Source organism: Poromitra crassiceps (assembly GCF_964638095.1).
Source record: "Poromitra crassiceps genome assembly, chromosome: 18".
NCBI classification, from domain to species: Eukaryota; Metazoa; Chordata; class Actinopteri; order Beryciformes; family Melamphaidae; genus Poromitra; species Poromitra crassiceps.
In genome coordinates, this window is record NC_139636.1 from 24627248 (window position 1) to 24653906 (window position 26659).

The 26659-nt window shown below is 44.3% G+C and overlaps 1 protein-coding gene across 1 annotated transcript in view; it reads left to right on the forward strand.

The window, feature by feature from the left end:
* megf11 (multiple EGF-like-domains 11) overlaps window positions 1-17300 on the forward strand; it is a gene marked incomplete at its 3' end in the record, with an annotated part of 72691 nt that extends 55391 nt beyond the window's left edge. Inside the window, exons 11-22 of the mRNA XM_083654536.1 lie at window positions 5831-5977; window positions 7413-7547; window positions 11136-11264; window positions 11953-12081; window positions 12806-12934; window positions 13111-13239; window positions 13362-13598; window positions 13968-14134; window positions 14233-14296; window positions 15854-15898; window positions 16679-16885; window positions 17122-17300. Of these exons, the coding sequence (XP_083510662.1) occupies window positions 5831-5977; window positions 7413-7547; window positions 11136-11264; window positions 11953-12081; window positions 12806-12934; window positions 13111-13239; window positions 13362-13598; window positions 13968-14134; window positions 14233-14296; window positions 15854-15898; window positions 16679-16885; window positions 17122-17300 (1697 nt within the window). The remainder of the gene's footprint in view (window positions 1-5830; window positions 5978-7412; window positions 7548-11135; window positions 11265-11952; window positions 12082-12805; window positions 12935-13110; window positions 13240-13361; window positions 13599-13967; window positions 14135-14232; window positions 14297-15853; window positions 15899-16678; window positions 16886-17121) is intronic.
* Between the last annotated feature and the right edge of the window lie 9359 nt (window positions 17301-26659).

Below are 26659 nucleotides of genomic sequence, written 5' to 3' on the forward strand. Positions count from 1 at the left end.
CAAACCAACTTAGTGCGCTCCCTGAGATACCCACCCAGTCCCCACGTAGCGCATGGAACACATTATTATTACCCCCAGTTCACCTTCACAGTGAACGGGCACACCAACCGACCAGAGGAGGCACTAGCGCAGCGACCAGGACCAGGACCAGGACCGTTGTCCAGCTTCTCACATGGACAATTGTTTCTGTTGGAAGGAGTAGGTGGTAACAACGGGGGCGCAACCTACAGCCCTTGTGTTGGTAGGCGAGGGAATAGACCACTATACCACCTGGCTGGGTGCCCTTTTCGCCTTTTATCTCTGCAGAAACTCTATTCAAAGTCATAGAGAAGGTCAGATGTGCGAGTATTTACATGCCCTCTCCTCCATATGTGAGCACTGTAAGAGCACATGAGGGGAGAGAGAGAGAGAGAGAGAGAGAGAGATGTTTGCTTTGCTGTGTGCGTTCTGTGCAAATTGGATAGTGAGACCTCTGGCATGCCTGGCAAACCTCCTTTGAAGACACTTCAGTTCAGACTTCTCTGGTTTTCTTCTTCTCCCTCACCAGGTATTCAAAGCCCCTCTCTTTGTCACCATTAGACTCAAAAGTGTGATGCTCTGTTCGCATTCACTTTCTGACAATAAAGGCAGTTACCTTTTTTTCTGCCTGGCCTAGCAGAACCTCAAACACACTCGCACACGCCTGCCCTCCGTTTGATGTCCATCGCTCACTGGGTTTCTGACTAAATCACCGCCACTGCCTCCTCCTCATCAGCACCACCGTGCCCCCTCCTCATCAGCACTAACATGTCCTCTCCCTCAGGAGGGTTGGCTGCTGTATGGCATTAGTCCCAAGAGTTTAGTCCAGGTTTAATTCAAAGCTACTGCACTGATGCTGCTTTAATGGCCACACCGTTCTCACATATTCTCAGTCAAAGGAAATTTCAAATGAAGCTGCCAAGTAAAGGCTGCTTGAAAGATTGCTGTGTGTGTGTGTGTGTGTGTGTGTGTGTGTGTGTGTGTGTGTGTGTGTGTGTGTGTGTGTGTGTGTGTGTGTGTGCGCGTGCGCGTGTACGTGCGCGTGCGCGCGGCAGATGTGTTTGTGCATTTGCGTGTATGATTATATATTATGCGTTTGCATTGAGTTTTATGTGTGCATGACAGTACATTGATTGATTGATTGATTGATTTTATTTTTGTGTCATGCACTCTATGGTGCCCAGCCCATATGGACTTCCAAGACACACAATATACACAATACAACATAAACCAGCGCTATAGTGGTACAACTAAGTCACAAGTCAACATATTCCTGAAACAACAAAACTGATCATTACATCACTTTCTAAACAAAATGTTCTGTCTTTGCCCCCAGGCCTGGCAGATAAGATTTGCTATGAAGAAGGTTGCTTTTTATTTATTTTATTTTTTATTTTATTTTTTAACACTCAAGTTTCTTGTACATGTGAGTTGCCCATGTCTGTGTATTGGTTGCAGCAGGCATGTGAGTTGCCCATGTCTGTGTATTGGTTGCAGCAGGCATGTGAGTTGCCCATGTCTGTGTATTGGTTGCAGCAGGCATGTGAGTTGCCCATGTCTGTGTATTGGTTGCAGCAGGCATGTGAGTTGCCCATGTCTGTGTATTGGTTGTAGCAGGTATGTGAGTTGCCCATGTCTGTGTATTGGTTGCAGCAGGTATGTGAGTTGCCCATGTCTGTGTATTGGTTGCAGCAGGCATGTGAGTTGCCCATATCTGTGTATTGGTTGCAGCAGGCATGTTAGTTGCCCATGTCTGTGTATTGGTTGCAGCAGGCATGTGAGTTGTCCATGTCTGTGTATTGGTTGCAGCAGGCATGTTAGTTGCCCATGTCTCTGTATTGGTTGCAGCAGACATGTGAGTTGCCCATGTCTCTGTATTGGTTGCAGCAGGTATGTGAGTTGCCCATGTCTCTGTATTGGTTGCAGCAGGCATGTGAGTTGCCCATGTCTCTGTATTGGTTGCAGCAGGTATGTGAGTTGCCCATGTCTCTGTATTGGTTGCAGCAGGCATGTGAGTTGCCCATGTCTCTGTATTGGTTGCAGCAGGCATGTGAGTTGCCCATGTCTCTGTATTGGTTGCAGCAGGCATGTGAGTTGCCCATGTCTGTGTATTGGTTGCAGCAGGCACGTGAGTTGCCCATGTCTGTGTATTGGTTGCAGCAGGCATGTGAGTTGCCCATGTCTCTGTATTGGTTGCAGCAGGCATGTGAGTTGCCCATGTCTCTGTATTGGTTGCAGCAGGTATGTGAGTTGCCCATGTCTGTGTATTGGTTGCAGCAGGTATGTGAGTTGCCCATGTCTGTGTATTGGTTGCAGCAGGCATGTGAGTTGCCCATGTCTGTGTATTGGTTGCAGCAGGTATGTGAGTTGCCCATGTCTGTGTATTGGTTGCAGCAGGCATGTGAGTTGCCATGTCTGTGTATTGGTTGCAGCAGGTATGTGAGTTGCCCATGTCTCTGTATTGGTTGCAGCAGGCATGTGAGTTGCCATGTCTGTGTATTGGTTGCAGCAGGTATGTGAGTTGCCATGTCTGTGTATTGGTTGCAGCAGGTATGTGAGTTGCCCATGTCTGTGTATTGGTTGCAGCAGGCATGTGAGTTGCCATGTCTGTGTATTGGTTGCAGCAGGTATGTGAGTTGCCATGTCTGTGTATTGGTTGCAGCAGGTATGTGAGTTGCCCATGTCTGTGTATTGGTTGCAGCAGGCATGTGAGTTGCCATGTCTGTGTATTGGTTGCAGCAGGCATGTGAGTTGCCCATGTCTGTGTATTGGTTGCAGCAGACATGTGAGTTGCCCATGTCTGTGTATTGGTTGCAGCAGGCATGTGAGTTGCCCATGTCTCTGTATTGGTTGCAGCAGCCATGTGAGTTGCCCATGTCTGTGTATTTGTTGCAGCAGCCATGTGAGTTGCCCATGTCTGTGTATTGGTTGCAGCAGACATGTGAGTTGCCCATGTCTCTGTATTGGTTGCAGCAGGCATGTGAGTTGCCCATGTCTGTGTATTTGTTGCAGCAGCCATGTGAGTTGCCCATGTCTGTGTATTGGTTGCAGCAGGCATGTGAGTTGCCCATATCTGTGTATTGGTTGCAGCAGGCATGTGAGTTGCCCATGTCTGTGTATTGGTTGCAGCAGGCATGTGAGTTGCCCATGTCTGTGTATTGGTTGCAGCAGGCATGTGAGTTGCCCATGTCTCTGTATTGGTTGCAGCAGGCATGTGAGTTGCCCATGTCTGTGTATTGGTTGCAGCAGGCATGTGAGTTGCCCATGTCTGTGTATTGGTTGCAGCAGGCATGTGAGTTGCCCATGTCTCTGTATTGGTTGCAGCAGGCATGTGAGTTGCCCATGTCTGTGTATTGGTTGCAGCAGGCATGTGAGTTGCCCATGTCTGTGTATTGGTTGCAGCAGGCATGTGAGTTGCCCATATCTGTGTATTGGTTGCAGCAGGCATGTGAGTTGCCCATGTCTGTGTATTGGTTGCAGCAGGCATGTGAGTTGCCCATGTCTGTGTATTGGTTGCAGCAGGCATGTGAGTTGCCCATGTCTGTGTATTGGTTGCAGCAGGCATGTGAGTTGCCCATATCTGTGTATTGGTTGCAGCAGGCATGTGAGTTGCCCATGTCTGTGTATTGGTTGCAGCAGGCATGTGAGTTGCCCATATCTGTGTATTGGTTGCAGCAGGCATGTGAGTTGCCATGTCTGTGTATTGGTTGCAGCAGGCATGTGAGTTGCCCATGTCTGTGTATTGGTTGCAGCAGGCATGTGAGTTGCCCATGTCTGTGTATTGGTTGCAGCAGGCATGTGAGTTGCCCATGTCTCTGTATTGGTTGCAGCAGGCATGTGAGTTGCCCATATCTGTGTATTGGTTGCAGCAGGCATGTGAGTTGCCCATGTCTGTGTATTGGTTGCAGCAGGCATGTGAGTTGCCCATGTCTCTGTATTGGTTGCAGAAAGGGATGTGAGTTGCCCATGTCTGTGTATTGGTTGCAGCAGGCATGTGAGTTGCCCATGTCTCTGTATTGGTTGCAGCAGGTATGTGAGTTGCCCATGTCTCTGTATTGGTTGCAGCAGGTATGTGAGTTGCCCATGTCTGTGTATTGGTTGCAGCAGACATGTGAGTTGCCCATGTCTCTGTATTGGTTGCAGCAGGCATGTGAGTTGCCCATGTCTGTGTATTGGTTGCAGCAGACATGTGAGTTGCCCATGTCTCTGTATTGGTTGCAGCAGGTATGTGAGTTGCCCATGTCTGTGTATTGGTTGCAGCAGACATGTGAGTTGCCCATGTCTGTGTATTGGTTGCAGCAGGCATGTGAGTTGCCCATGTCTGTGTATTGGTTGCAGCAGACATGTGAGTTGCCCATGTCTGTGTATTGGTTGCAGCAGGTATGTGAGTTGCCCATGTCTGTGTATTGGTTGCAGCAGGTATGTGAGTTGCCCATGTCTGTGTATTGGTTGCAGCAGACATGTGAGTTGCCCATGTCTGTGTATTGGTTGCAGCAGGTATGTGAGTTGCCCATGTCTCTGTATTGGTTGCAGCAGACATGTGAGTTGCCCATGTCTCTGTATTGGTTGCAGCAGACATGTGAGTTGCCCATGTCTGTGTATTGGTTGCAGCAGGCATGTGAGTTGCCCATGTCTCTGTATTGGTTACAGCAGGCATGTGAGTTGCCCATGTCTCTGTATTGGTTGCAGCAGACATGTGAGTTGCCCATGTCTGTGTATTTGTTGCAGCAGGCATGTGAGTTGCCCATGTCTCTGTATTGGTTGCAGCAGGCACGTGTCTTGCTGAAAGGCAACATGCTGGTCAAATGAATGTGCTAAATAATGTGCACATTGATAGCCCAGTATGGATTGAGTGTTTTGTGTTTGTTTGTTTGGAGGCGTGCCAGAGAGACACACAGTGACACTTCCAGACTCTGCTCTCCTAGCCGGAGCCCCAGCAGAGCAATTCCCTTCAGCTCAGCTCAGCTCAGCGCACTACCACGGCTCTGCTGAAAGAGAATGGGAGAGGAGCTAGGCTCCTCTGGGGACCTAACCCTGTTAATCAACACAGTGTGCACTGGCAGGGAGCCCCAGTCAGATCAAAAATAAAATACATTTGGAATGGAGACACAGTCAGAGTCTGAAAGGATGGGCTGAACTCAAAGAAAAAAAAATCCATCACACTAGAAAACCGCAGCTTCTTCACTTAAAACAGAAACTGACCCGAGGACTCAGGCCGGGTGAATATCCTTCTACAGATCCAGTGTGATGACTGTCAGGCATCGTGACTGTTCTTTTTTGATGATTTTTTTTTTGTATTTCTCTCCCAATTTTCTCCCCAATTCTACTTGGTCAATTCCCGCTGCTGTCCCGGTCGTGGATCCACCCCCTCTGCCGATCTGAGGCCCGAGTTGCAGACTAGTCACTAGCACATGCATCCTCCAATACATGTACAGTCGCCATCATCCACTTCTTTTCACCTGACAGCGAGGGTTTCACCAGCAGGACGTAGCGCGCATGGGAGGATCACGCTATTCCCCCCAATCCCCCCCAAAGTCTCCTCCCCCCGAACAGGCGCCCCGACTGACCAGAGGGGGCACTAGTGCAGCGAACAGGACATATACATGTACACTACCCTTATTCCGACTTCCCATCTGCAGACACCACCAATTGTGCCTGTATGGATGCCCCGTGGCAACATGGGGCTCAAACCTGTGACCCTCGTGTCGGTAGGCAGGTGAATCTACCACTGCACTACCCGGACGCCCTCGGCGTATCGGTGTTTGGCGTCATAGCGTGTTGTTGTTACTGTTATTCCTCACTGTGCCCACAGGAATCCACTGTGATAACGTGTGCCCACAAGGCTTCTGGGGTCCCAACTGTTCGGTCAGCTGCTCCTGTCAGAACGGAGGCTCCTGCTCTCCAGAGGACGGCACATGTGTGTGTGCACCTGGATACAGAGGGACCTCCTGCAAAAGAAGTGAGACTCCTCTACTTCTTCTCCGGCGACTAAACGCCACCTCTCTTTCCCCCCAAGTCTTTAGGAAACGAGCAGCGCAGTAACAAACTCCATCACAATATTGACCTTGCCTTGATGTGAAGGATTGCCGAGGGTGAGCTAGCTGAGGAGAGGCACTTAGTTGTTGGTCATAATAACTGCCTGAGTGTAAACCCTTCATCACCGCCATCACTTAATCACAGTGTCCTTACTCCACCCCCGCCGCGCCCTGCCCAACACACACACACACACACACACACACACACACACACACACACACACATACACACACACGCGCGGTCCTCATCCCCCCGCTGCGCCCTGCCCAACACACACACACACACACACACGCGCGCGGCCCTCATCCCCCCGCTGCGCCCTGCCCAACACACACACACACACACACACACACGCAGTCCTTATCCCCCCGCTGCGCCCTGCCCAACACACACACACGCACGGTCCTCATCCCGCCATCTCGCCCTCAACCGTCAGCTCTCGGTGGGAGATTCTGGTTGCCGAATGGGGCCTCCTCTCCAGAAGCTGTTCTCAAGTGACGAGCTCACTGATTGGGAGTGCATTTCACACTGGAATTTCAGAGAGACACACATGGGGTCTGCGTGCATGTGTAATAATGTGTGGGTGTGATGGAGAAATAGAGGGAGAGAAGAACTACAGATTCGGGCACTATTCCTAGTATAGATGTAGCCATTCATTGCCGGGGGGAAATTCTCATAACTCGTTTGTGATTGGCATGTTTTTGCTTCAGTTGAGGGATGATTATATGTTCTCTGTGGGTTGGGAAACGTCTGACCTTTGGGCTTATGAAACCAAGAATTCACAATTTTAAAACTTTAATCAAAGCTGTTTATCACTGATATCGGAAATAGAAACATAAAACATAATTCATATACAGTTTCTCCCTCTATGGGATTAAAATATATATATGTTTGCATTATTTCCACAGTTTCTTATCATACTACTTCACTGTAGCTGCTCTCTGTATCAAATGTTAATGTCCATTACCTTTATGCAACCTTTTGAATATCTCTTAATGGTTAACATTCGGTCCATAAAATCAGCATTATCAATGCACAATTGTGTCTTTCATGGCATTTATGGGTCGTTAAGCTGCACTCTTAGAAAAGATTTGATATAAAACAGACTTTCACGATTCCCTTTAACTCTTTTACTATTAAATCTCTGGCAGCGAATGAGATGGGCGGGATTACAATAAAGACTGACTTCTCTCTTTTCTGCTGCCTCTCCCCATTGATACTGCTGTAATTCCTCTGGCCCTGATCCCCCCCGATCACTCGTGTCTTGCCGTGTTTTAATACGATGTATTCGTATCGTTTCATCCACATTTGTCGCCGGAACCCCTCTCCTCCCGGCACGCGCTCCCTCCCTGCCCCAGTCTGCTCCCCTGGGTTCTACGGACACCGCTGCAGCCAGTCATGCCCACAGTGTGTCCACAGCACCGGCCCGTGCCACCATGTGACGGGCCACTGTGAGTGCCTGTCCGGCTTCTCCGGCTCTCTGTGCAACCAAGGCAAGTAGCCCCCCTGCACCCCTGTGCTTTCTTTTCTGCTGTGTTGTTAACTGTCAGTTTCTTTTCTCTTCTGTCATCTTTTAATTGTGGCTGCATTGCGTTTGGAAAAAGGTAAGTTGGGGAATTGGATCCGCTCTGGCAAGATGCTTTGACATAAAAAAAAAAGAAGTAAATTACTAGGAAAATTAAGTGATAATATCAATCGTATACATATATACATTTAAAATAACTTAATAATGTACTCGACAATAGAATAATGATGATATATTATAAATGAGTGTGGTGATTGTTTATTCCTACCTTATTTCATAGTACCTTGATGTGTCAAATAAACCCTTCTGGTTATTATTACCTGTTACAGTACTTTGTGAAGACACCTGCACATCTTATTATTATTACTGTCCTTGATGGCCTCAATGGCTTTAATGAGATCAGCAAATGACCTGCTGCAACTCCCACTAGCTTCTTGGCCTTGAAACGGTGAATAATTGACATTATCAGCGCAACCCAGTGAAAAACAACCTTCACCAGAAATCTGAATATTGCTGAGACTCGTCTTTCTGAGACACACAAAGAATATGTCAAGTAAATGTTGCCGTCTTCTCTCTAATTCTGTCAAGAGAGCTGCATGCAAATTACTTTGCAAAAACATCCTGGTTAACCAAGAAACAAGACGTGCAGAATTCTTCTACACTCCTTGTGTAAAACAGGGCTACACAGGGCAGCTTTTTGAGATATTTGGATCAGCAAAATTGCCCAAGGAGTCAGACTGACATTGTTGGAAACATTTGATTTTAGATATTTTTTGCCCCTGTGTCTCACTTCCACAAAATCCCCTACATTGCCCTGAGAAATGTTTGATGTTGCTTCTCTGATTTACATGTTCAAGCATGTTTTATGCAAGGTGCCAGTACTATGCGTTATATGGCACAGTCACAGAGCATGTACAATGTTATAAAAGAATTGTTTGAAAAGACGTTTTGAACTAGTCTGGTTTGTACCAGTAATGATGATCTGCTTTTAGGTTTCAACTGCATCTACATTTTGATTGTATTGACACAATGGTGGGGACTTTGTGTCATTTTAGTTTTTTGTTTTGTACTTAAAATACAGAAAAAAGCTTAATATTGGCTCTTCCCAGCCCCTCACTCTAACAACTAAATATTGGCATATACCTAGATGTGTGTGTGTGTGTGTGTGTGTGTGTGTGTGTGTGTGTGTGTGTGTGTGTGTGTGTGTGTGTGTGTGTGTGTGTGTGTGTGTCTGTCTGTGGGCGGGTGGGTGGGTGGGTGGGTTGGGTGTGGGAGAGAGGGAGAGAGAGAAAGAAAAAGTGTGTGCCTAAAATTAAGTGTCTATGGTTTCTTGTTTGCTATTGTGCAGTAAAGATTAAAGACTGCTGCTCAGAGATGGGGACTTGGACTTGAGACTTGGACTTGAGTCGCACTTAAGTCACACACACAGTGACTTGAGACTTGACTTGAGACTTGTCCTCAAAGACTTGAGACTTGACCTGGACTTGAGGTTTGGGACTTGTGAACAATCTTTTTTTTTTCTTTTTTCTTTTTGGTGCATTAACATTCAGGAAATGTCTACTAATAATAATGTCAACTAATCAATGTTGATACTGTATGCTTATAGATAAAGGAGTGAGGATAATACAGTACATGCTTTGAATTCCTTAATTTGAGCTATGCAGTGTTCTAAGCAGGCATGCAGCAGATGATAGAACACTCATCCATAAGAGACTTGAGACTTGAATTGGACTTGTGACCAAAAGACTTGAGACTTGACTTGGACTTGAGCTCAAAGACTTGAGACTTGACTTGGGACTTTCCCCTCAAAGACTTGAGTCTTTAGTTGGACTTGCAAAAAAAGACTTGTGAGCATCTGTGCACTGTGGTAAAGAACAACATCCACATGCAAATATACTGTAGATTCTACTTTAAATCATTTACTTGTCTGTGTGTGTGTGTGTGTGTGTGTGTGTGTGTGTGTGTGTGTGTGTGTGTGTGTGTGTGTGTGTGTGTGTGTGTGTGTGTGTGTGTATGTATGTATATATATATATACGGTATGTATGTATATATATATATATACATATATATATATATATATATATATAAAACAGAAAGGCAGTGGGGATTTCTTGAATTCTCTTTCATGGCTTTGAGCAATGTCTCATGAATAAAAGTTTAATAGGCTCGCTAAAGGAAGGAAGAGAGAAAACGAGAGCCAGCCCTAATTTGTCTGGACTGTAATTAATAGCCAGCAGGCGGTATTGCCACTAGGGACAAAGGTGGCCAACAACCTACGCATTCTCCTCTTGTTGAGCCTTGTCCTCTGTCCAGCACACAAAGTCCCAGGCTAATGAAGATCTCCTGTTGTGTTGACTTCTGAATCCCCAGAAGAAGCAGTATGGGGGAGCCAACCTCATGGCCTAATGCCAACCTGCTTGAAGTCGGCTTGAAAGAGATCTCAAGATGTGGAAAAAGCCAGTTGAAATGTCATTAAAATCACCCCACATCAAAATCAGTCAAGGCTCACGTCTTTCACAGCCAGCCACCTTCTGTGATATTTCTAATGCTGGCCTTTTCTCCATATAACGACTTTGATGTACCTGCTGGTGCTGCAGCTCCCTGGTCTTTATTGGTTAGATACACCTTGGTTCAATTTGTCCCCACAGTCCAAGAAGAAAACACAATAGAGATTTCATTGAAAATTACGTCTTTTATTGAAGTGTGACTGAAAGCATTGAAATATTAATTTGATAAAAAATGTATACTGACTGTGGTGTACAAGATCTATTTTAAAATTTATACTGACTGTGGTGTGCATGGTCTATTTTAAAATCTATACTGACTGTGGTGTACAAGATCTATTTTCAAATGTATACTGATTGTGGTGTACATGGTCTATTTTAAAATGTATACTACTGACTGTGGTGTACATGGTCTATTTTAAAATCTATACTGACTGTGGTGTACAAGATCTATTTTCAAATGTATACTGACTGCGGTGTACAAGATCTATTTTCAAATGTATACTGACTGTGGTGTACAAGATCTATTTTCAAATGTATACTGACTGTGGTGTACAAGATCTATTTTCAAATGTATACTGACTGTGGTGTACATGGTCTATTTTCAAATGTATACTGACTGTGGTGTACAAGGTCTATTTTAAAATCTATACTGACTGTGGTGTACAAGATCTATTTTCAAATGTATACTGACTGTGGTGTACAAGATCTATTTTCAAATGTATACTGACTGTGGTGTTCAAGGTCTATTTTCATTCTGTGGCACATCACTCATTCCACTCTGAGTGGAAATTGGGCAGTTGTTGTACCACTGGAGGCGGTGATCAACTCCTTTTGTCCGAACGCTTCACTTTATGACCACTTGAATAGAAGAATATAATCCATTAGAGAAGTATGTTTAACATTCAAGGTTTCAAATAGCTTTCAAAGCATGCGCTAATGCATTCAAGCTTAATGGCATGACGTTAATTGATTTTGCCAGTCTTTGTACAGTATGTATGCGATTTTATGCAGATGTGTTTGTAAATGGTGGCTTCTTCTCTGTGTTGCAGTGTGTCCAAGCGGCAGGTATGGGAAGAGCTGTGCTGAGATCTGCCTCTGCACTAACAATGGCACCTGCAACCCCATCGATGGCTCCTGCCAATGCTTCCCAGGTTGGATCGGAGAGGATTGCTCTCATGGTATGTATGGCTTATCTCTTTTTCAGCCTCTCTGTGTGTCACACTCTCATTTGCTCTTGTTATTTACTTCCTGTCATTTTCCATCTCCACCCCCTAATTTCTCTTACACATTTACCTTCATACACATCAGTCATTTTCATGGCCCGACACATTCCAAGAACTTCCCACAACCCCAGCCGGTGTAAAACACATAGCTTGCTTAAATGATTATGTAATACATTATGCTCTTTGATTTACTGCGCCATGGGCCAAAGATCATTACCAGAGCTTTGAGCTGTCAATGCCATGGGAAATGATGCATGGTATTATATTGCATTAGGTACTTACAATAGAAATAACGTATGATCAGATGCATGTCACATTACCGGTACTTTACTTTGGGTGATTCAAGCTCACACATAAGTCTGTTCGCATAACACAAATTCTCGAATGGTTGAGGGTAAGGATCACATTGGATTTACTGCAAGGGGTTTGTGTAAAGTATGCATCCCTGATTCTCTGTCTGTGTAATATGTGTGTGGAGAATATGTATATGTCTCATCAGTGATATGTTAACTTATGATGATACCTGCTTCATGTATGCATGCATTGGGCATGCAGCATGTATGGGTATGCACATGTGTGGGAGTGTATGAGACCCATGAGCTTGTCTATCTTGTCTATGACTGTGTCTCTGTGGCATCTGCAGCCTGTCCCTCTGGGCACTGGGGCCCTGATTGCCTCAACTCGTGTAACTGTCACAACGGAGCCCAGTGCAGTGCCTACGACGGGGAGTGCAGGTGCAGCCCAGGCTGGACCGGTCTCTACTGCACACAGCGTGAGTCTCTCCCCCTCCAGTTAGTAGACACACAGTGGCATCTGCTGGCAGTCCAACGGAACTGCAGCACATGACAATCGTCAATATGGTTCTAGCTGAGTGAGAAACAAGATATTGTACAAAAGGCAATTGGGTGACTGGATGATTTTAGGTTGACATTGACATGTTTAATGAGTAAGTAATATAAAGATAGTAACATTAAAGTAGTATCATTGGCGAGTTTAGGTCCCACTTTATGATTTATTTCTTTTCCTCATAATACGTTCCAGTCATTCATTCAGCTATGGTGCAGATAATAATAATAATAATTATAGATAGGACTTATATAGCGCTTTTCTAAATACTCATACACTTCAACATCAACATCACTCTACTGATATTAATTCTAGTACCTATTACAACAGTTTTATTTAGTCTTTTTGTGGTGCCATATTATTGCATGGAATGACTCTTGTTTTAACTGATTTCTTCTTATTGCTTCATTTGGAATCGAACTTGTTTCCACTTGAAATGTTCATTGTTCTTTGTTTTCACCTCATGCTATGTTAACAGCATAACATCATACCCATTCACGTTGTCCCCTATAGTTGCAGAGATACTGAATGGCATTGAGTTTGCTACTTCCCAGCCACATGAACTTGTCATCTTATATCTGCTTACCCTCTTATTTCTCTAACCTCGCTGACCCTTGACCCCTGACCCTTTCTCTATCTGTCTGTCCCAGGCTGTCCTTCAGGCTTCTACGGCAGGGACTGCTCTGAGGTCTGCCGCTGTCAGAACGGTGCTGACTGCGACCACATCACTGGCCAGTGTGCTTGCCGAACAGGCTTCATTGGGACTAGCTGTGAGCAGAGTTGAGTAGTCCCCCCCCCCTACACACACACACACACACACACAAACACACACACACACTCCACATGATACCTCTGAACAGAATTGCCGTGTGGATGAGTGTACATGCCTCACCACTTTGGCTCCCACTCTCTAAGTACTTTGAGGGATTGAATAATGTGCCTCTCTCCCATGCAGAGTGCCCTGCAGGTACATTTGGGTATGGCTGTCAGCAGCTCTGTGAGTGCATGAACAACGCTACCTGTGACTATGTGACCGGCACATGCTACTGCAGCCCCGGGTATAAAGGCATCCGTTGTGATCAAGGTGAGCCGCGATAAAGGCCCTACTACTACACCATCTTTTGTTGCTGTTGTTGTTGTTGTTTTGCTCCAACACAGATGTATACACGCTGTTTTAATAACCCCGCGCGTGTCTTTTCCCTGTAGCAGCTCTGATGATGGAGGAGCTGAACCCCTACACCAAGATCAGCCCGGCGCGAGGCTCGGAGCGCCAGTCGGCAGGCGCTGTCATGGGCATCGTCTTCCTCCTCCTCATCGTCATGGCTATGCTCAGTCTGTTTGTGTGGTACAGGCAGAGGCAGAGGGACAAGGGTCACGACATGCAGCCCAGTGTGTCCTACTCACAGGCCATGCACATCACCAACACTGACTATTCCCTCTCGGGTAAGAACAACTCCAAACATCTTCACTTTGACTTTGGTTTATGTTGAGGAAAAACATCCATAATATACATCTGGACCCTGAAGATGGTAGATGAAAGTATTAATGTACACTTGTTTCCACTGTGGTCCTTGGTGGAGTCAAGTTAGTAATATCAAGACCAAGAACTGGTCTTTGTCAGAGTGAAAGAAAGAAAGGAAAGGAAGAAAGAAAAGTAATATTATTTCGCCAACAAAGGAGCAATTGCTATTTCATAGTTTAAATACAGGCAACACTGCTTCTCATTAGATGGGACAAACTGGCTTACTTTATAGGCTATCTCTAATTTAGATTGACATTTCAAAACCCTCCACCTGTTGTCTAAACCCACAGAGTGTGGCAGCACTGTGGCGATGAGGCCCAGCACTATCGAGGTCACTCAGAACCAGAGCAGCACCAACACTGGCCAGTGCTTCTCCAACCCCAGCTACCACACTGTGGCTCAGTGCAACGTTGCCTCAACCATCCCCAGCAACCTGGACGGCACTCTGACCCTCAAAGTACGGTGCCTCTCCAGATTGATTCAGATATCATCTAATTGAGCATTAGCATTGACATACTGTACAAGCAACACAGAATGCTGCTCTTCCTTCCACAGTCAAGCACCCTGAAAAGCAGAAATGGCTCAGAATGGAGAGCCTACTGCAATCTCAATGACCTAGGTCAGTGTTTGTCTGTCTTGTGCCCTCTCTTAACCTTCACACATGTGCTATGGCTTCAATGGCATAAATCAGGGATTCCCAAACTTTTCCGACCAAGTACCACTATGTACCAAACCAAATTTCCCAGGGACCACTTCCACTGCGTATATAAACCCCCCACCCCCATAAAATAAAATGCAATAGCAGCAGAAAATAACAATATTAAACTACTGGTTCAAAACAGACACACACAAACGGACGGACGGACGGACGGACACACACACACACACACACACACACACACACACACACACACACACACACACACACACACTCACGCACACCTGCCAACATTACGCTGTGAAAAAGAGGACCCCTTTGAAAATGTTTTTTCCCTGTGTTATTTATTAGCCACCTTCCTGACCAGCTAGCATGACATGGTTGGTACCAATCAATGCCTTAGGAGGACCTATGGACCTAAGGCTTAGGTTTTCTACTTTCATTATGATACCAGAAACCTCACTCTGGCTTTGAAACTGAGCCCGCTACAGAAGTACATTTTCAAAATTGTGATATTTCCCAAACATCACAATATTTCCGAAAGCCCGAGCTGGCTACTCCTATGTACGAACTGTTGTCTGTAAAAACCATTGGCATAAATAATAATATCATGGATGTAAATCTCATAATAGCACTATGTTCGGTGTACTCTGATTAGTCACACTGTAGCCTTTGCTCTGATTTGGATCAGATGTGTGGGCAGCACAGGACAGGGAAGTGGTGCAGAGACGTGAAGGGGGTCACCGTGAGTTCGTTAGTGCTCTTTCACTTCCCCCTGGTGGCACATTCCTTTGTGACGGCTCACTGGGTCAAACACTACACTCTTTGGCTGTGGGTTATATGAAAGTATTTGGGATCGGAAAAAAAATACTAATAATAATATATTATTCTTTGATTTGTGCTATACTTTTACAGTAAGCCGATAGGATTTCACACCCCATTTCATATGGAAATTGTATCCTCAGTCTGAAAGCTTACCAAAGTTAAGGAGAAAGTAAACATTGCTGGTATGGAAAACTATGTTGGTGTAGTGATAACAGTGCTGCCAAGTGGCATGCAGCAATCTTAATTTTTTATGTATTGTTCATACTTGCTTGAATTTCAACGTCAAAGATATTGGTGACATCTTGATCTGCACACTAAATGAGTTTAAACCCACAGTAAGTCAGTCATAATTACAGTGACACAAATCGTGTGTGTGCATTTTGAGTTATCATTGAAATAATGGTGGGAAGTAGCCTGTTGAGTGGATTCCCCATAGGCTCAACTCCATGGTGGTCTCTCCTCTCTTTGTGATCTTTTAGATATTTTGACGGTGATCCCTTGATGACCACAGTTGATTCTGTAAGCTTGTAAGCCTTGAGGGAAATGTGAAAGCAAAGAATCAAAATGATTGAATAACTCCCCATATTCTTCTTCTTGAGAAAGAAACAATCAATTACACCTAAAAGAGAACATTTCACACAGTGGGGAATGCATTATGTGATGTATGACTTTCATGCTTGACATTTATTACAGATGTTCAACAGGGGGAGACACAGACACAGAGAGGCTCCAGAAAAGGTAAACAACTGTGTGTGTGTGTGTGTGTGTGTGTGTGTGTGTGTGTGTGTGTGTGTGTGTGTGTGTGTGTGTGTGTGTGTGTGTGTGTGTGTGTGTGCGTGCGTGCGTGCGTGCGTGCGTGCGTGCGTGCGTGCGTGCGTGCGTGCGTGTGTGTGCGCACGTGTGCGCGCGTGATACATGTGGTGTGTCCTATTCAGCCTCAGGCAAAATCCCTTTATGCTCAACAGCCCATATCTATTTCCCCACTTGGGTTTCTATTGCCCTCAAAGAGTGCTTCCCTTGGCCCCGATATCCCATATCGTTACTCTGTCTGTGATTTATGTGAAAACTCTGACTTTGGACAAGCTCATGGTGGGCTGAGGTTTTGTTCCAGCGTTAATTGCTCTCTGTGGCTCAGTGCCCAATACGTCATTTTATCTCCCACATAGCGCAGTCAGTGGCGAATGTGAGGGACCCAGGGCTGTGAAGTGGTCTGAAGGAGCTTTGCTGCCGTCTCTAATGAGGCCTCTTATCAGATGGATGAGACCCGTTATGGATGAGATGAGTGTCCAGTCTCTCCCCTTCATACTCTGATTACTACGCCACCATTACTCACCTGTCAAAGACATAAGACTTATAACTTCTGTAGAATGGCAATGAATTGCTTTGTCATTCACTTGGGGCCTCCTCGGGTTTTAGTGGTAGTTCCAGATTCCCACAATAATGGGAGTGCCATAACTCAGCCACGGTGTCCTCGTCTTTGTCGGGACTGAACATGTCCTTGTCCTGTGGTTATTGCAGATTATATCAAGAGCTCTATGTGCAACAACGGCTCCTGCTCGCTGAATAATGAGAACCCGTACGCCACCATTAGAGACCCCCCAGGAGTGGCCTGCAAGCACACAGAGAGCAGCTACGTGGAGATGAAGTCCCCCTCCCACCGCGAAGTGCCCTTTGGTGGCACTGCCACCCTCCTGGGCGGCGCAAGCAGGAACGTCTACGATGTCGGTGAGTGTGGGGCTGCTCTGGTGTGGGGGAGACCTCTCTGGTCTTGTCCCCCTATCACGGGCTTTTACTCTGTAAGCCTCTCAAGCTTTCATAAGAGGAACTGTGAGCTGCCTCTATATTGCATGTGCCCTCTTTACTCCTTGAGTCTGCCTGCTTCTATCCAGCTTCAGTATTTCTCATATTCTTCTCCCCCTGTCCTTTCCCCTCTCCCTCTGACCCCGAACTGTCCGCCGCAGAGCCAACGGTGAGCGTTCTGCAGGGACCCAATGGGATGGCCACCGGCTTCTCCCAGAGCCCCTACGACCTCCCTCGCAGCAGCAGCCACATCCCCAGCCACTACGACATACTGCCCATGCGCCACAGCCCCACGCACACACCCCCGCCGCCCCCAGAGAGCCCCAGCTCGCTGCTCTAGAGGCCAGACCCTCTGCCCCCCCCCCGACCCTGACAGTGCGCCGGCATTCAAGGCAACGTCCAGCCAACTCTCAACCACTGGCCCTCCCCCTGTCTCCGTGCGTGTTGAATTAAGACACTGAGATGCCGAGATGGAGGGATAGCCACAGCTCGTCTGGACCCTGTTGTCTTTGGCTCTCTCACTTTTACAGTACACTTCTGCAGCCGCCGAAGGAGGGAGGGGAGGGAAGAGGGAGGAGAGGACCGCCTCCGCAAGAGTCCCAACACACCAGCGATCATTCACCCATTTTATTTTCTCATATAAACTGATCACTCAAATGGCTGCCCAGCCTTTTTATGGACCTGATGAAGTGGAACATATGCTTCTGAACAGTGCTAAGGGCAGCCTATATGGATTGGGCGGACAGATTATTTCCAGGGAGAGAGTTATCCCCACACCCATATTTTAGCCCTATATAATATAGACTATTATTCAAGGGCAGTCAAGGGTTTAGAAAGAATATCCACTCGATAGTGGGTTTCTCTGCGGGAAGGTAGGTATAGTCACCTTGACCATGTCAGAGCAAATGAAGATCTTCTACAAACATACATTATACAGTACCAGAGTTTATGGGTTGTCACTGTGTGTGGAGTAAGCAGGGCTAACAAACATGCAGTGGTCATGATCTATTCCGCAGAATGCTAAACGATGTTAAACCTGAGCATCCGTCTGAGAGTGGATCCAAACTGATAAAGCATGGATAAATAGTAAGATATGGTAATGATCCTTTATTCACCGTTATCCAGCAGTTATCACAGAGTTACTAACTTGATACCTGTACAGTATGTACAGCTCAAGGGTTTTTCTTTCTCTAAATAAGGATGGGTTGCCCAGTTTATCTGGACATGTATTGTATTCGGGTCACCGGAGTTGATGCATCAGTACATTATTGAGAGTTACATGCACAGGTGTCAAATTAGGATGTGGCCCACAGTCAACTGATCCGATCTTGTGTTTGTTTTCTGTGTGAAAGCATTTTTCTTGACCATGTCTCAGTTTACATATTTGAAATCCTTGGGTGTTAAGGGATTGCTTTGACCGTTATGTTTTGTATTTATAAAGCAATGTTGCTTTATTTATTGATTTATATTAGTGATGGTGAATTTTCTTAATGTGACACTAGAATTAAAAAAGAGGAAGAAAAAGATGCGCATGATCAGATAATGGATACCCAACAATGTAGATAACACACACTTTTATCTTGTGAGATGATCAGTGTCATTTTGTGCACCGTTTTTGAGGTTATTTAAATTGTTATTTCTCTCTCTCTCTCTCTCACACCTCTGTCAGATTGTAAATTGCAAATAGGGCATCATCTGACCAATTCAGACCCACAAATACCCTGTGTAGTAATTACAATGGGAACCATGTGTAAAAAAAAATCCATGTCGAAAATGGTTTACATTTTCATCAGTCTCATTAATTTTTTTATTTTATTCAACTGAACTTATTCATTCACTGTGTGAATTCCATTTCACCCTATGTAGAAGCAATAACATGTTGACAATCGATGCCCATACAGCATTTCATTAGTGCTGGACATTATGCCATCTTTGACCAGTGTGGTGTGACAGTGGATCATGTTTTGCGTGACTGTTTTTCCTCTTTAAGGAAGGTATTTCCCGTTGCTGTCATCTCAATGCTGCTTGTTGTTTTGGTACATACATTTTAAATTAAAAGCCTATTCTGCCATCAGAAACCAGTCTCAGTCAGGTTCATGTCTTAAGAGTAGTTCAACATGTTTGCCTTTCTCATGTCACCTGTTAGAAAGTGATGTTATTCCCCTAGTAGCAGTACTTGAGGCTGTAGTAGGACATCATAGTATTGAAGTGGAAAATAGCATCTTAATTTATTATCCTCTTAGCAGTATAATTCCATCACAAGCAATTTTAAACATTGGCGGTTTATGCTGACGTGTGGAAGATTCCAACCTAATAAATTAGAAATCCTTACATACTCAGGTTTATGTTTGTATAAACTGGAAAACCGGGAGAAAAGTAAGCCTGATATTGCATACTAACCATTTTTCACCTGCTTCTATAGGAAGCCTATAGGAAACATCTTCTATATAGGAAGCCTATAGGAAACATCTTCTACAGGAAGCCTATAGGAAACATCTTAAGATTCAGGAATGGTGTTATGTGTCCAAGTAATCCCCATGAGGCCTTTCCAGCCTGAAGGTGATAACGGACGTATACCTACCATTGGGAACAATATTGATACATTGAATCAAGAAGTATCTGGTAATACATTGGTTTGCTCTACTTGTTTAATCCAGGGGGATCATAGCACTATCGACGCAACAACTCGCCACTCAGTCCAACGTCCTCGCTGACTTTTTTTTCAAGCCCTCTCCTTTTTATTGCGGTCCCGATATGAAAGGAGACTGGTGTCGTATAGCTCCGGACTCCTCTGTTTACGTAGTGAACTGAGTCTACACCTGTCCTGTCTGGTTGTATGGATGGGTGTGACGTGGTGTAATGCCACGTGTGTGTGTCTCAAGACTCACACACTTCATCACTCAGTGACTCACTCCCCCAACGCCGCCACACGTGCCATGGTCCTCTGTACTTGTCTTTTATTTTATTTTGCAGGTTCTTGAATTATCCTTGAGGCTGAACTATTCATGTGATTTCCCAGACCAAGGCAACAACTACACTGGGATGACACTTAACATGATAGCATTCAGATGATAGTCTTTGAGAGTCGGGGGAGATGCTGAAAGGTTAAAAGTTGAAATGACATGCATAAAATAAATGCTTGCCAGCTTTCTACTGAAAAAGGTGCTGAGAACACTATTCATGTTCAAATGTGGTTATAATGCTGGGGAGCCGCCCTTCAACAGTGGCAGTGGGCCATAAAAAAGGAAAATTCCTGTTTTCTTGAATTGTTTGGACCCATCTAGATTGTGTTTGAAATAATGCATAGTGTGTCATCCAATTTCTATAATATGCACTCCCCTCCTCTGTTCAAGTCATTATTTAGGGTTTCCAACTTAGTCCATTAGATGTTCCAGTGCTGTGACCCTAATTAGTGAGTTGGTTGCACCTGTGTTTACCCTGCCTTTTAGACACAAAATGGTTGCTGGGGAAATCACTTCCGTGTTCTTTCCAAGCGATACATTTACGTTCACACTGTAAATCCAGATAGACTTTAAATAGTTGCCTCAGTAGACTAATACTAAAACACCGAGAGGAGAATTCATTAAAGCAGTGGTTCCCACGGGGCTCCGCCTGGTGGTCCGCCAGAGCCTTTAAGGTAAGTTACACAACTATAACCTATTATATCTCTCAGGAAGACTGCTAATGGTCCTTTGTGCAATTATCCCTGATGAACGAGTCTAGTTTAAATGTTGTAATTTCCCATAAAAGCACATGCAGTTGTGCAGATGTGTTAGAACTGTGCACGTGCATGCGCGCACACATGCACACAGGTGCTTGTGTGGTACAACAATAAAACCTATGTAGGAGTAATTCCAAATGTAAAAGTATGTGCTGTCCTCCATTTCTTCGTCATTTCCGCTCTAATGAAGCACACACTCACCTGGACTTCAGCTTTTAGCATCAGCCCACAAAGAGGAGAGATGGAAAGTCTATGGCCGGGCATTTTGAATACACTTTTTAACCTATTCACCCCTTCCTCTCCTGCACTGCATCTTACAGAGCAAAGTGGACACAGTCTATTCTTCCTGCTCTTATGCCTGTCACAGGTCTACATTTCCCTCTTAGCCAGTGGTGGATGAGGAAGTAGCTGAAAGCCACACTTCAGTGAAAGTAGGCCTATACATCTTACCAGAAAATGAATTTGGGAAGTTGTCTCCTTGAGTAAAAGTCTTAATACTGCGTTTTGGTGAGAGGGACACAGTTTGGCAGTTGGCATTGCAACTGCATAATGGTGAAAGCATATTGACAACAAGATACATGTCAATAACAAAGTGAAATGGAAATTATGCTATGTAGTAAGTAGATGATCCTATCTATTTTGCATTGTAACGTGTTACAGGAGGGTTACCCTAACCCTAACAGATTAGACTGACTTTTGTGTTGATGCTCAAATAGGCCTAATAAGTGATTTGGTCATCTGCTAATATAATTAATGTGGTGGTTTCTGGCTCAGAGAGGGACAAGAAGACACCGGTGTATCTCCCAACACAGAGATCGGGGAGGGGGGCCTATAAGCTTCTCAGCCCCAGGGCCTATAGGCAGGTTAAGGCGGGTCTAGCTGTCCATGATGGGACTAAAGACTCTGACGGCATCTTTGGTGTGTTCTCAGCAGGCTGCACCTGCATACTGGGTGACATGTCACTTTCACTTCTACCTGATCTGCTTCTGAGAGAGGCTGTGCTAGATGTCTGTGAGGTAAGAGAAAGACCACTGAGAGTATCTGTTAACATAAAAGACACAGAAAAAATATTACTGGCATCCGACTATCTATGTTAAGACGAGTTTGATCCTTGTATTGTCCCAGTCAATTATTCCCTGAGCTACAGGAGCCTTACATAATGTAATCACCAGATAGAATCTGATAGGCTCCCATTTAAACATGTATTGTTTGACTGCACTCCGTTGTGCAGAAACCAAAGGTATACTGGCTGGGTCCATAGCAGAGCTCAGCTGCAGATCTTCATTGCCGTCACGTCCTGCTGCAGGAACTGTGAGGATCCAGCCTACCAAGGCCACATGTCTCATTGATTATTAGCCATTTATGGCGCATAATCATCAGTCATCCCAATCAGGCAGATCACTGTCACTCCTGTGTCCATATGCTATGCGCTGCTCACAAGTTCATACACCTCATCAAACATAAAGAAATAATCAAATAAGCCATTTAACAAAGTAAGGCCAGAGTAATAATATACAGAGGAAGAGCTTGATCTAAAAATTGATGAAGGATGGAGGAGAACTCACCAGTAAGAATGGCCTGCAAAGCTGTCTCTTTAGTGAAATCCACATTCTCTATGCAACAGAAAGAACATCAAATTATTCCAGTTGCTGTCATTTAAACCACAATTATGCACGCCCTCAAGGCAGAGTGAAAAGAAGAAGAAAGAAAAAACTGTCTGACATGCAGGGACAGACATTTCTTAACACTAGAACTGTCAAGATTATAGCCTCCCAACCACCAAGTCTAATTTATCCACTGCAATTAATTGCATTGGTCTGAAAAATTGCAATAAAAACTGTACTTCAGCAAGTCACGTCTAAAAGAATCCAGATAAATCATGTGTTAATTAAAAAAAAAAAAAAAAAACAGCCAAGAAAGGCAAATTCCACATGCTCAAAAATTTTGCCCCAGACATTACTCTTACCTAAAATTCAATTAAAAGTAATATTGATTTTGTTGTTTTGTGCTATTTATGAACGATTAAGAGAATTATGCATTGAGAGAAACATTTCAGACTGGGGATACGCTTTATAATGTGTTGTGTCTCACCCATACTCCATCTGTGTTAAGTGCTCTGAGATGACGCAGGTTGCTTTTATTGCCAGCAGCATGATATTGCTGTCAACAGGGTCCTTTAGCTCTGTGAGCCAGTGATCCAGGTCAGGTGCTTATAGAAATGTCGTACAAGCACACAGCCCAATGGCGCCACCTGACGAGGTGAAGCCAACAGGGAGATAAGTGGCTTGAGAAATGCACAGGGGCGTAGCAGCCATCATTGGCCCCCAACAAAGGGGGGTCTATGGATTGGTCTCCCTCCGTTCATTCCATTAGTCACACCGTAGTCCCAATTGTTTTTCATCTAATCTAAAGTAATCTCCTATACACACCTTTTGCACAGTAACCATTTTGACATGTCATAGCGAGGCAAACACAGGTGTAACTAATAACATTAATGATGGTTGATGGAATTCCATTCCAATGAGACAGCATGCACAAGGGCCTTGGCACTGAACACCTAAATGGAATGGTGTTTACCCTATGACACCTCAAAATGGGCTGCTGTGAAAAAGTTCTAATACTGACCCCTTGCCTACTTTAATTTTTCAATGAGAGTCAGTGTTGATATCGAAAACTAAAATAAACTTTAAAAAATGAAAACAGAGTTCCAGGTTTCATACAGACATTACAAGATGAAATTCAAGGACTTTCAACTACTTTTTCCTAGCATTTTTTAAGCAAATGATTCATTTTCAAATATAAATTTGCCCCAAAGGGGGCATCAAATTTGAATTACGACGTGTGCCTTAAACAAGTCAATTCTACTATCAATCCTGTGAGCTGGAGAGGAAAATATTTGTCCAATGTCAATTTAAATATGGAGTTTTAATGGTAGTAAATGTAGCAAAACAGGGCAGACGGGTCACTGAGCCCGAAAAGTGCAGGGCTAATTATCTAGTCAATAAATCGCATTTATTTAACATGATTTATGTACACTATATAGCACACCGACATGTATAATAGTTACATCAATGTGTTTTTCTTTTTTTGTTTCTGTGTTACCCTGTCCTTTCGACACAAAATGGCCACTGTGAAAAAAAATACCACCATTATGAAAATGATATAATTGACCTTTTTCACAGCAGCCATTTTGTGTCTAAAAGCCAGGGTGCATGGGGCCCTCATTAATGTTTTGGTTGCACCTGTGTTTACCCTGCCCTTTAGACACAAATGCAGCTGTGAAAAAGATCCATTACATTTAGGTTCACCCATGGAAACACATGAAGATTGTTTAAAAAATGTAATGTTTAAGATCTCTGTGACTCTAATGGGAAGTAGACCCATGTCCAAAAAGGCTTGTCAGTTTCCACTAAACTGTGCATATTGATAATGACCACACAATGGCAGCAGAGGGCAAGTGAGCTGGTTCAGTTGAGTTCTGCTCTGACAATCTTCTGTACCAAAGGAGTTCTGCTATTTTTTTTAGTAACTTTTCTACAACTGGCTGTTCTAATTAAACTTTTCTTTGTACAGCAGTAGCCTATGTCAATATAATCAGCAGTCCAGGTCTGAGTAGAATACTTTGTGGAATATACAGTATTTGTTCGTCTTGTGCCTATTATGGTCATTGTGTGACATCTAACAACCACGTCCAAGTTCCTGCTGCATTACATTTAAATAAATTTAGCTTACAGTGGGCTAATGGCAGAAGAAATATTCTGTCTAGCCTATAGGATGCCAGAAGATATTGGTTTCCAGGCATTAACCGTTAGGTGACTTCACAACTGCGCACTCATGAGCACTTTATTAGGAACACCATACTAATATATAGGTATCAGCTTTCAGCTCAGTGTCAACCAATCTGCCTCAAGATTCACTGACTGTGTGTTGTATTCTGAGATGCTTTCCTGCTCACCACGGTTGTAAAGAGGTTATATGAGTTCTGTCTCCTTTCTGACAGCTCCAACCAGTCTGGCCATTCTCCTCTGACCACTCTCATCAACAAGGCGTTTCTCTGTCCGCAGAACTGAGGCTGACTGGATGTTTTTGTTTTCACACTATTCTGTGTCAACTCTAGAGAGACTCTGCAAACTCTAGAGACAGGAAAATCCCAAGAGATCAGCATTCAGAAATACTCAAAACAGCCCGTCTGGCACCACCAACCACCACAACGGTCAATCTCACTGAGATCACATTTTTCCCCCATTCTGATGTTTGATGTGAATGTTAACTAAAGCTGCTGACCTGTAGATACAGTGCACTGCTGTCACATGATTGTCTGAATGGATAATTGCATAAGCATGTGCAGGTTTTCCTAAAGTGCTCTATGAGGAGTATGTTCTCCCTGCATGAGACAAGACTAGATCATAAATATTAAGAAACTTGCTAGGCCTGGATCTTGTGAACTTTGTGATTCACAATGTATCATTGTGAACATAGTACTGTTTAAATTAATACTCAAAATCTTTGCTGTTGTTTGATTGGACCATTTTACACCCACATTGTCATATTGAAAAAGTAGACAAAAGTCAAGCCATCACAAAATCACCCAGTATACATAAATCTGCTTGTTTCCACAATAAAAATATTAAAACTCTATGGAGCTGTTTTGCCTGAAAGGGGAAAAAAAGGATCATGGCTCAGTATCTGAAAAGCGTTGGAAAAGCATGGAAGCACCTAAAGGATTTGTATTTGGAAAATTCTTTAGACCCTGTTGAATATTTTGTTAATTTCGTCATAGACATAGCACTACTATTATCTTACTAGGGATCTCGCACGCTCCGCGTGCTCAATTCCTAGGCTCGCCCGCTACACGGGCTCGCCCATCCTGCAGCTCGCCAAGCTGGCCCGGCAGCTCGGCTACTGTGTGGCCAATGAGACTGAGCATCACTGATGAGGATTTATGACATCACTGATGATGTCACACTGGGATTTATGACATCACTGATGATGTCACACTGGGATTTATGACATCACTGATGATGTCACACTGGGATTTATGACATCACAGTGGGACAGACAGGGACACAGGGCCCCAGCTCCCATTTATATACTGATGATGATGATTATAAACATTGTGGACTGAAGGCTTATTTTTTTATTCATTTGTGCAGTGGTCCAGGCAGAGCATGATTAAAAATAACGACACACGTAGTCTCACCCCTCATAGACGTTTATTTCATTGTCAGAGCTGCCAGCGTTAATTGTCACTAGTGACGTCAGTGGAGTATAAGTGGTCACGTGATCCGCGCAGTCGGATAAAGCGCTTCTCGAGCCAAGTGTAGGGCTGTAGGCTAGGCTACTGCCTGTTTTGCTCAGATGCGTCTGTCGAGCGCTATTTTATTTTTATACTAACAAATGCAGAAAGAAATCAACGGACCAAACGAGAATAACATTCCATTTGACGTGAGAGGTATTTCGGTAGATTCGACAGATCAATAACCGTCGTGATCCAGAGATGTGAGTAAATTAGAGATTAGAGGCTATTTTCTGATTTAGAATAAATAGAAATGAACGTAGTTTACACGTGCAATGTTTTTAGTTATGGTCGTTTTTATTGCTTGTAGCCTAGATGTGTTAATCGTTTGCTTTGTGGTGAGATTATAGCCTATCTTTGTTAGAATAGCCTACTGGATGATTTTTTTTTTTTGTGTGTGTTTGTTGGATGCCTTGATTAAAAGATAATTGATTGCACTATAGATAATATTATTGCATTCCAGATGTATGTGTGTAGGAGTGAGTGATTATACAATACTTCACCGTGCGCCCATCGCAGCCGTGTGTGTGTGTGCACTGTTTACAGTGAGCGAAGTCATGGAAGGTTATTCCCCTTTAGATGCTCCATAAGATGGCTTCTTCTAGGTGGAGTACGAGAAAACCCGGCGTAGGCTATAATAGCGACTGGTCTGATGTGTGAGAGTTGGCCATTGCTGATTGTC